This window comes from Amphibalanus amphitrite, unplaced genomic scaffold, assembly GCF_019059575.1.
Source record: "Amphibalanus amphitrite isolate SeventyFive unplaced genomic scaffold, NRLGWU_Aamphi_draft 001163F_arrow, whole genome shotgun sequence".
Taxonomy (NCBI): domain Eukaryota; kingdom Metazoa; phylum Arthropoda; class Thecostraca; order Balanomorpha; family Balanidae; genus Amphibalanus; species Amphibalanus amphitrite.
The window spans coordinates 198,840-210,003 of NW_024882657.1; the positions used below are offsets into that span (position 1 = coordinate 198,840).

The 11,164-nt window shown below is 49.2% G+C and overlaps 1 protein-coding gene across 1 annotated transcript in view; it reads left to right on the forward strand.

The window, feature by feature from the left end:
- Positions 1–11,089, forward strand: part of LOC122370718 (otoferlin-like) — a 76,892-nt gene extending 65,803 nt beyond the window's left edge. The window contains exons 31-33 of the mRNA XM_043346564.1: positions 8,176–8,394; positions 8,826–8,926; positions 9,258–11,089. Of these exons, the coding sequence (XP_043202499.1) occupies positions 8,176–8,394; positions 8,826–8,926; positions 9,258–9,438 (501 nt within the window). The 3' untranslated portion in view covers positions 9,439–11,089. The remainder of the gene's footprint in view (positions 1–8,175; positions 8,395–8,825; positions 8,927–9,257) is intronic.
- Positions 11,090–11,164: the final 75 nt, after the last annotated feature.

Genomic DNA, 11,164 nt, shown 5'->3' on the forward strand with positions numbered 1-11,164 from the left:
GGCGGCGGGCGGCCGTTTTTTTGCGGCGTTTTGCGGTTGGCGGCGGGCGTGCGTGCGTTGCGGGCGTTTTTTTTTTGCGGCGGTGGTTGCATTTTTTGCGGTTTTGTGTTTGGCGGCGGGCGGGCGGGCGATGCGGGTGTTTTTGCTGTTTGCGTTTGGCGGCGGGCGGCCGTTTTGGCGGCGGTTTGCGGCGGGCGGCCGTTTTTTGCGGCGTTTTGCGGTTTGCGGCGGGCGGCCGTTTTTTGTGGCGTTTTGTGGTTTACGGCGGGCGGCCGTTATTTGCGGTTAGCGGCGGGCGGCGGGCGGTCGTTTTTTGCGGCGTTTAGCGGTTTGCGGCGGGCGGCCGTTTTAGCGGCGGTTTGCTGCGGGCGGCCGTTTTTTGCGGCGTTTTTTTTGTGGTTTGCGGCGGGCGGCCGTTTTTTTTGCGGCGTTTGCGGTTGACGGCGGCCGGGCGTTATTTGCGTTGTTGCGGTTTGCGACGGCGGGCGTTTTTTTGCGGCGTTTTTTGCGTTTTTCTCTGCGGTTTTCGGCGGGCGGGTGATTGTTTTTTTTGCGAAGTTTGCGTTTGCGTTTTGGGCGTGCGTTTTGCGGTGTTTGCGTTTGGCGGCGGGCGGGCGGTTTTTCACAATTAAAGTCCCAACCTTCGGATCCGCAGAGCTGTTCGACAAGCGCTGCCCGGGCCTATCCGAAGGTTGGGACTTTTCAATTAAGAACAATCACTATTCTTTAGAATTGTGATTTTCTATTGAAAATCCCAACCTGAGCTACCTCTCTAGGGGGGTGTTTAGCGTTTCTGCCGCGATTTTGGACATTTTGATTGGGGCAAAAACGGCTAGTTAGATTTTCTTGCCATTTTCAGCGTTTGGTCCCGTGTGGGGGAGCTACCTTGTGGCAAAGTTACAAAAAATATAATTGACACGTTTTGGGGTAATCGGCACGTGCATTTTCCCATAGGGTTAACATGGGGTAAAATTTAAAATTCGATTTGCGAAAAATTTCGTCAATTATATTTGCTGATATTTTTAGGATCGGATCTAGGGCTGGCACCTCAACTTTTGGTGTTAATTATTTAAAAATCATAGGATACAATTTCGGGTATTCTTGACGGACAGTTACCCCATGCTGAGCCTATGGCGATTTCGAAAAATTATTTTCAAATCAATTTTGCCAAAAATTTCCACGTTAGATTTTGAAAAAGTTCCAATATGTTGTGCACCGGGGTGTCGGCTACCACGTGGTATGGGTCAGATATGGGGCGATTGAAAAGCACGTGCCACGTGCAAACGTGTTTGATGGGGTAACCTCCGGGAAAATCCGACATTGGCCAACTGGGGGTCCTATGGCGTGGAAACCACTCCACCTAGCGACACCAAATCAACGCAGCCGGTGAGCAGATGAGTCCAGCTTGTCGCACTAGTGGTCACGTGTCGCACGTGCTATTGCATGTGCCGTGGCACGGGGTCAATTTTGGTGCTTAAATATACTAGCATTGTGAAATGCAAGGAATGGGGGAAATAGCCGTCAGGCCGTCAGTTTTTATGATAGGGTCGATCTGAAAACGGGTTTAGGCACAGATTGAAGGGGGCTAAAAAACTGCTATCTCGGATTTTTTGTAAAATGAAAAATTTAAAATTCTGGGGAAATTATATATTCGAAAGGTGAAATTTCCCTAAATTTTCCCGTTTTTCGAGTTTAGCCGTCCACTGTTCAGAGACGGTGACACCGGCCGGGGTCATCTTTTACATGCTGATGGCCACGTCGATGGGTCATCACGTGGCGTGAGCGGTGAAGCTATCAGAGGTCCGGCACGTGCCACGTGGCCACGTGTTTGAGTCGCGTACCTCCCAGATTATCGTGTGTTTGCCGATTTGTGGCCTTATAGCACGAAAACAGCACAAGCCAGGAACACTGAAATGGTGCAATCAGTGAGGAGACAAGTCCTGCTTACACCACCGGCGGTCACGTGGCACACGTGCAAATTTGGGCACCTCCTTTGCGGAGATATCTTATAGTAAAATATTCAAATGTGCATAACATTGTCAGTTTAAGTCCGATTCGGCTAGAATTTGGTGGGTGGATGAATTGTTAAGCAACAGAAACAAATGCGCCACGTTTGACTCAATGCGCCACGTTTGTCTCAAAGCGCCATTTTTGCCGCAAATCGCAGAATGTGCGTATCTTTGTCGAACATTGGACGATAAGGATGCGCTGTAATTAAGGGATGGCTGCTTAAACGGCAGATATGAATGCACCACATTTGCCGCAGAGCGCCATATTTGTCTTAATGCGTCAGTGTTTGCGTTTAACGGACGGCGGGCGTTTTTTGCGGCGGTGTTTGCGTTTTTTCCGGTGTTTGCGTTAGGCGGCGGGCGGCCGTTTTTGCGTTTTTTTGCGGTGTTTGTGTTTGGCGGCGGGCGGCCGTTTTTTTTGCGGCGTTTTGCGGTTGGCGACGGGCGGGCGGGCGTTGCGGGCGTTTTTTGCGGCGGTGTTTGCGTTTTTTGCGGTTTTTGGGTTTGGCGGCGGGCGGGCGGGCGATGCGGGTGTTTTTGCGGTGTTTGCGTTTGGCGGCGGGCGGCCGTTTTTGCGGCGGTGTGTGGCGGGCGGCCGTTTCTTTTGCGGCCTTTTGCGGTTTGCGGCGGGCGGCTTTTTGCGGCGTTTTGCGGTCGCCGGCGGCCGGCCGTTATTTGCGGTGTTGCGGTTTGCGGCGGGCGGTCGTTTTTTGCGGCGTTTCGCGGTTGGCGGCGGGCGATGCGGGCTTTTTTTTGCGGCGGCGGGGTTTGCGTTTTTTGCGGTGATCGCGTTTTGCGGCGGACGGGCGTTTTTTGGCGTTTGGCGTGCGTGCGATGCGGGCGGTTTTGATTTTTTGCTGCGTTTTTTTGAGTTTTTTGCGGTTTTCGCGGGCGATTTTTTTTGCGGCATTTGCGTTGGCGTTTTGGCGTCCGTTTTGCGCGTTTTGCGGTTTTGCGCGTTTTGCGGCGGGCGGGCGGTTTTTCACAATTAAAGTCCCAACCTTCGGATCCGCAGTGCTGTTCGACAAGCGCTGCCCGGGCCTATCCGAAGGTTGGGACTTTTCAATTAAGAACAATCACTATTCTTTAGAATTGTGATTTTCTATTGAAAATCCCAACCTGAGCTACCTCTCTAGGGGGGTGTTTAGCGTTTCGGCCGCGATTTAGGACATCTTGATAGGGAAGAAAACGGCACGGTAGAATTTTTTGCTATTTTCAGCGTTTGGTCCCGTGTGGGGGAGCTACCGGCTGGCATCGGTCGCTTGAAATATAATTAACCCGTTTTGGGGTAATCCGCACGTGCATTTTCCCATAGGGTTAACATGGGGAAAAATTGGAAATTCGATTTGCGAAAAATTTCGTCAATTATATTTGCTGATATTTTTAGGATCGGATCTCGGCCTGGCACCTCACCTTTTGATGTTAGTTATTTAAAAATCATAGGGTACAGTTTCGGGTAATCGGGACGGATAGTTACCCCATGTTGAGCCTATGGCGATTTCAAAAAATTATTTTCAAATCGATTTTGCAAAAAATTTCCACGTTAGATTTTGAAAATGTTCCAATATGTTGTGCCCCGGGGTGTCGGCTACCACATGGTATGGGTCAGATATGGGGCGATTGAAAAGCACGTGCCACGTGCAAACGTGTTTGATGGGGTAAACTCCGGGAAAATCCGACATTGGCCAACTGGGGGTCCTATGGCGTGGAAACGACTTCAACTAGTGACACCAAATCAGTGCAGCCGGTGAGCAGATGAGTCAAGCTTGTCGCACTAGTGGTCACGTGGCGCACGTGCTATTGCACGTGCCGTGGCAAGGGGTCAATTTTGGTGCTTAAATATACTAGCATTGTGAAATGCAAGGAATGGGGGAAATAGCTGTCAGGCCGTCAGTTTTTATGATAGGGTCGATCTGAAAACGGGTATAGGCACAGAATGTAGGGGGCTAAAAAACTGCTATCTCGGATTTTTTGTAAAATGAAAAATTTAAAATTCTGGGGAAATTATATCTTCGAAAGGTGAAATTTCCCTAAATTTTCCCATTTTTCGAGTTTAGCCGTCCACTGTTCAGGGACGGTGACACCGGCCGGGGTCATCTTTTACATGCTGATGGCCACGTCGATGGGTCATCATGTGGCGTGAACGGTGAAGCTATCAGAGGTCAGGCACGTGCCACGTGGCCACGTGGTTTGAGTCGCGTACCTCCCAGATTATCGTGTGTTTGCCGATTTGTGGCCTTATAGCACAAAAACAGCAAAAGCCAGGAACACTGAAATGGTGCAATCAGTGAGGGGACAAGTCCTGCTTGCACCACCGGTGGTCACGTGCACACGTGCAAATCTGGGCACCTCCGTTGCGGAGATATTTTATAGTGAAATATTCAAATGTACATAACTTTTTCAGTTTAAGTCCGATTGGGCTAGAATTTGGTGGGTGGATGAATTGTTAAGCGACATGAACGAATGCGCCATGTTTGTTGCAGTGCGCCACGTTTGTCTCAAAGCGCCATTTTTGCCGCAAAGCGCAGAATGTGCGTAACTTTGTCGAACATTGGACGATTAGGATGCGCTGTAATTAAGGGATGGCTGCCTAAACGGCAGATATGATTGCACCACATTTGCCGCAGGGCGCCATATTTGTCTTAATGCGTCAGTGTTAGCGTTTTTCTTACGGCGGGCGTTTTTTGCGGCGATGTTTGCGCTTTTTTCGGGGTTTGCGTTTGACGGCGGGCGGCCGTTTTTGCGTTTTTGGCGGTGTTTGCGTTTGGCGGCGGGCGGCTGTTTTTTTTGCGGCGTTTTGCGGTTGGAGGCGGGCGTGCGTGCGTTGCGGGCGTTTTTTTTTGCGGCGGTGTTTGCGTTTTTTGCGGTTTTTGTGTTTGGCGGCGGGCGGGCGGGCGATGCGGGTGTTTTTGCTTTTTGCGTTTGGCGGCGGGCGGCCGTTTTAGCGGCGGTTTGCGGCGGGCGGCCGTTTTTTTGCGGCGTTTTGCGGTTTGCGGCGGGCGGCCGTTTTTTTGCGGCGTTTTGTGGTTTGCGGCGGGCGGCCGTTTTTTACGGCGTTTTGCGGTTGCCGGCGGCCGGCCGTTATTTGCGGTTAGCGGCGGGCGGTCGTTTTTTTGCGGCGTTTAGCGGTTTGCGGCGGGCGGCCGTTTTTGCGGCGTTTTGTGGTTCGCGGCGTGCGGCCGTTTTTTGCGGCGTTTCGCGGTTGGCGGCGGGCGATGCGGGCGTTTTTTGCGGCGGCGGTTTTTGCGTTTTTTGCGGTGTTTGTGTTTTGCGGCGGACGCGCGTTTTTTTTGCGAAGTTTGCGTTGGCGTTTTAGGCGTGCGTTTTGCGCGTTTTGCGGTGTTTGCGTTTGGCGGCGGGCGGGCGGGCGGTTTTTCACAATTAAAGTCCCAACCTTCGGATCCGCAGTGCTGTTCGACAAGCGCTGCCCGGGCCTATGTGCAACTGTAATTAAAGCCACCTGAGGCGCCCACACTAGGCTGAAGCTGGGTTGGAAATGCTTCGTCTTTGCAGATATCACTGGCCGCTGATTCTCGAGTGCCTGAACCGGTAGATGTCGTGGTAAAATTTGGTGTGATAATTTGGACCTTACCGCAGTCAGCGCACCCTTAAGTCCTAATAAAGAAACGCCCCCCCCCCCCCCAGAGCTTCTGCATCGAGTTCACCGAATTCCTTCACCCTAGTCCGCTGCTCGACTCCCTCACCTCAGCCCTCCGTTCCCAGCTTGACGAGCGTTTGGGCCTTAGTTAAGCCTTGCTGTGGGCTGACTGTAGGATAAACCCATCGAGACAGCCCGTCTCGGTGAGCTTAGTTGGCGAACTACTGCCTTGGGAAGGGTTTCTGGCGGATCGCTGTCCCAATAGGTTTAGATGCGACCGACTGTCTCTGAATGTTTGAGCGGTCTCCTCCCGCTGTGAGCTAGTTTCAGTTGATATCTGTCTCAGAAATACTTTTTAAAGGAAGTTAAACGAAAATCCAACGTAAAATGAACAGAGGAAATGGTAACGAGTTACCTCATTGAAGAGTAGCGCTCGCCTACTTAAAAGGGTTTGGCACCGTTCTTCAACATCTGATATGCGATCGGGTTATGGCACAATTTTTCCCATTGGAGATTTTTTCTAATACAGCAATACGAAATGCGTTACATCGTCCACTGGCGGATCCAGGGAGCGGGCATTTAAAGCAAATATTTACTCCCCCTCCTCCTGGCCCCTACATCGCCCGAAATAGACAAAACGTACCTTATGTTTCCTAATAATAACATTTTTATCAGGATTTTTTTTTTTTATACTGTTCAGCAGTATCGAATCAGTATCAGTATCAGCAGTAAGGAATCGAAATCCGAGGAGTTTTTGGATTTTGGACACTTTTTTTTGGGGGGTATGTCCCCTACAGCGTCGAAAACGCCTTTCTGGATCCGCCTATGACATCATCTCGACTGGGATCTTGCCCCCCCACGCCAAAATCGAATCCGCCGCCACTGGTCGCTGTTGCCACTATGCTCCAAGGTCCTGGAAAGGCTCGTCTATGACTCGCTGCTGTCTCACTGTCTGCCTGGTCTTCCTGACAGTCAGCACGGCTTCCTGAGGAGACGCTCTTGCGCCAGCAACTTAGCCTGCTTTCTTTCCCACGCATGGGATTCTATTGCCTCTGGCTCGCAGACGGACACAGTTTACACCGATTTTAGCTCTGCTTTTACTTCAGTTAACCATCAGCTGCTTTTGCACAAACTGAGAACATCGTTTAGTGTTTCTGACAAAGCGTATGCCTGGCTCGCATCTTATCTGTCCAATAGGCGCCAGCGCGTAGTGCTGAACGGCGTGACCTCTGACTGGACTTCTGTCAAGTCTGGGGTGCCAGAAGGCAGCATCTGTGGACCTTTGTTTTTTATCTGCTACACTGCTGACATTCCATCTATCAACACAAACTGTATCATGTACGCGGATGATTTGAAACTTTTCAATCGTGTAACCTCTAACGACGACGCCGCCGTCCTGTAGGCCGACCTTGGTCGGCTGGTGCGATGGTCTGAGGCATGGCAGCTAAAATTGAACCCAGTCAAATGTTTTGTTATTTCGTACACGCTCAAAACCCGGCCAGTTACATTTGATTACCAGATCACTCATGTTTCACTGCAGCGCAAGGTAGAGGCACGTGATCTCGGAGTGATACTGGACAGCAAGCTGACATTCGCGCGTCTCATAGACACTGTTGTGGCGAAGTCCAGACGCATGCTCGGGTTGTTCATTCGGGGTATGCAGCAGCCTCGCAACCTGCGCGGCGGGGCCCTTGACGTCAGAGCATTGCGTACTGCCTACTTTGCGCATGTCCGATCACACCTGGAGTATTGTAGTGTCGTCTGGGCCGGCGCTGCAGTGACCCACATGAAACGACTAGACCGTGTGCAACACAAGTTCCTCATTTGGCTCGCATCTCGTTCGGACCATCCCACAAACTGCCTGGATTACGAACATCTACTGTCTCACTTTCAGGTTCCATCCATCAAATCGAGATTTCATCAACACGACCTCATGTTTTTATTCAAGATTTTCCATGGTCAGATTGACTGCCCGCAACTAGTCACAAGGCTCTCACTCTCAGCACCTAGTAGAAGGGTGCGCAACATCAGGCTGTGGAATATCCCACCAGCACGAGTCAATACTGTCAAAAACTCTATGTTCGGGCGAATTCCAAACAGCTGTAACGCCCTCGTAGCCGCGAACAGTACAGTTGACTTTTTCACGGCAACACTTGGAGCCTTCAGAACTGCTACATATTCATTCGGTCAGGCCGCCGGTGTGTACTAGCATGTTTCCTTTTAGTGTATACTTTTAGCTTGTTTTCTTTTTAGTGTTGCTTATAGTAGATACCTACCTATGTTATGCCGTGCTTTTAACTACAGTGTTGTGAATCGTTTGTGTTTTCACCTCATCTTGTTTATGATTTTATGTACTGTTTTGACTGCACCTGTTAAAAGGGCGTTTGCCTGTGGGTGCTTGTAGTAAATACAGTACAATACAATGTGTTTTCATTTGAGTTTGATGCAACTTTCATCGTTATAATGAAACCTGTGTTTTTATTTTACGTTCATGTACCGTATCATTAAAAACTAGTTAATTACTAAGTGGTCTGGCGACACCCATGAAGTACCACTCTTTCTCTGCAGGTGTGGGATGCCGACCACTTTTCGGCGGACGACTTCCTCGGTCAGATCACGCTGGACCTGAACCGGTTTCCGCGCGGCGCCAAGTCCTCCAAACACTGCACCCTCTCGCTGCTGAAGAACGACGGCTCTGTACCCATGGTGTCCATCTTCAAACAGAAACGCGTCAAGGGCTGGTGGCCGTTCTACGTGAAAAACAACAACGAGGAGATGGCACTCACGGTAAGGATGGCTTTATAGTCGCTGTAAGATGTAGATAACTACATAGATAGAGCTGGTATTGCTATGGCTGCTCAGCTAAGCCGACCAATCTTTCATTGCTGTGCGGTTCATAGCTGTGCGGCAGTTAAACTTTTGAAAACTCAAAAGTAGTGTTATTTGTTAGGAGTTAATCGGTACGATACAAGTATTCTGTAAAGACTGCATGCACTTATCCCTGGTAGAGCATGATGGATGGATCTCTGACTCTGGCTGCGACCGACGGGGCAAGGTGGCGGCACTTATTCACCTGCTGACTGCTGAGCTCACCAGTGGTTATTGACATAACTGTGACCGCTGACCGGCAGGGCAAGGTGGAGGCCGAGATCCACCTGCACTACTGACCGCTGCGACCCTTGTTAATTATTGAACTAAATTGTACCACTGACCGGCAGGGCAAGGTGGAGGCGGAGATCCACCTGCTGACCGCGGAGGAGGCGGAACGGTCACCGGTCGGAATGGGCAGGAACGAGCCAGACCCACTGGACAAACCCAAGTACGGACGGGGTCCGAAGTTTGGGGAATGCTGATGGGGAAAGGGAATTGCGCTTCGTAGGCACTGGTCATTTATTTAACAGCGATTACGCATGATTTGTGCATCTCTAATCGCTTGAAGTAGAGTAGAGCAGAGTAGTGATGTCAAAGTAATGGTAATTTTATGATGAATTTCTTTCATTGGTGTGATTTTTAGCTTGCTTTTAATTTTTTTCATATTTTCAACGTATCTTTATGGCGAAAATGAAGGTTGACCAAAGACAGTAACAGATATCACGGCACGGACAATTTATTCGATTGTAAAATTGAAACGGACCCCCGCACCTCCCCAGCCGTCCGGACTCGTCGTTCATGTGGTTCATGAACCCGATCAAGTCGATACGCTACATCGTCTGGCACAACTACAAGTGGACTATCGTCAAGATCCTGCTGGTGCTGGCGCTAGCCATCCTGCTTCTTCTCTTCTTCTACAGCCTACCCGGCTACTCGGTCAAGAAGCTTCTAGGAGCGTAGTCGGGGATGACGGGAACGGGGAGAAATGTCGGGAGTGTGGAAGAGGTGGCGATACAGTCGACTGAAGGTGGACAGACTTCAGAGGACGCTGAGAATTCTGCGTAGTACGTAGGTACTCCGATAGGCTCCCCAGAGGACAGAGAGTACCCAAGTAGGCACTCCGGTCGGAATATTGATAGGATCCCGCTGAGGAGCTCTGGGAGTAAGAACATTCGCTGAAACTGAGCTCCGCTGCGACATTCGCTGAGAGTTTCGCTGCACCTGTGGTGTGGATCTTGGACAGCGAGGTTAGATGAACGGTGGAGCTTGACAGAAGAGTTTGACCAAATGAATCGAGGAGGAAATAAGCATGAGAGGAACGGATTTCTAAAGATGTTGGTGTTTTTCTAGAACCTCAACTTATTTCTAATCGTGCTTATGACCCAAGGGATCACTGGCTATCAAAGGAAAAGTGAATGTGTAGCGTTAGGAGTTCGTGGTGATATTACCAAGTTTAGGATCTCAAGTTCAGGATATCCAAGTTTCCGCGGCTGTGCTGATGCTAATCTCTGACTCGTCCATACAAACGACTTTTGGTTCACTCTATGTGAGTCTACATTTTACATGTCGATTGATTCTACAATTTATTCGTGTTACTGTCTTTCTTTGTTTAGTGCGTTATTGTCGGATCTCTGGCGACTTTATCGTACGGTATACCTTAGGTGATGTTTGAGTGACATTTTGATGCGCATCATTTGTTCATGTAATCATTATTTATATTCATGAGTCTCATATTTACTGAAGCATTTATTGCTATGTTATTTCCATTCGCAATATGTTATACTTTGATATTGATTTTGATTGAATCGTTCGTGACCTTGTATTTCCCTTAATATTTTGGTTGGCAACCTGGCTTGTGAAGACTCCCTTGAGTTTATCTGCAGATGTGAACTATAACCGTACTACCCACTTCGAACTTCATGACCTGATAACCTAGTGATCTGATCCTCTTCAAGACGCCACACCATAGTCAAAAAAGAGTAGCATCTTTTAGGGTAACGAGTCGCACAACCCACATTTTGAGTGGATACAATACCAAGCCGTGTAACCCTGACATAGAGCGAGCAGTGACATAAACCTGACAGCCAGACATAACATAGATACGAACAGTCTTTCGCTTCTATTTGTGCGCCGCTTGTAGCCGTTAGAGCGTTAGCGGGCGGCTGGCTGGCCAGCCGCCGTAGATCCAACTGCTCACGAGTAGATAGAAGAGTTCACTTTCCCAGTGGGTCGGTCCGTCTCATTACAATAGTGTAGTGGCTTGAGATTATTACCGACAGCCTATATATCTAAAATGCCTTTGTTTGTGTGAATGGTCCACACTTGTACTCTGGTATGAATCTCGTATGGTGTAACTGATATGGTTCGTTTGTGAACTGCGTGACGTGGAGTGGGGTGGGAGAACTCAATACTATCCATATTTCATAGTAGAAAACTGTTCGTATTATTTCGGAAATTCCATTGAGTTCTTGTATATGATTATATCGTATAGTCGGGCTGTATGGGTGTTTTGATATCACTTCTTGTTCATTTGCCGATAGTTCGTTGAGTTTTGTGCGAGGATTGTGAACTTATTAAAGTGACTGTCAATACAATCTGACACCTACTGATACTAGGTGTTTGAGAGTTCGCTCACATGCCATCAGTATTATTCGGACTTAGGAATAGCATGCCATGTTTCAAACGA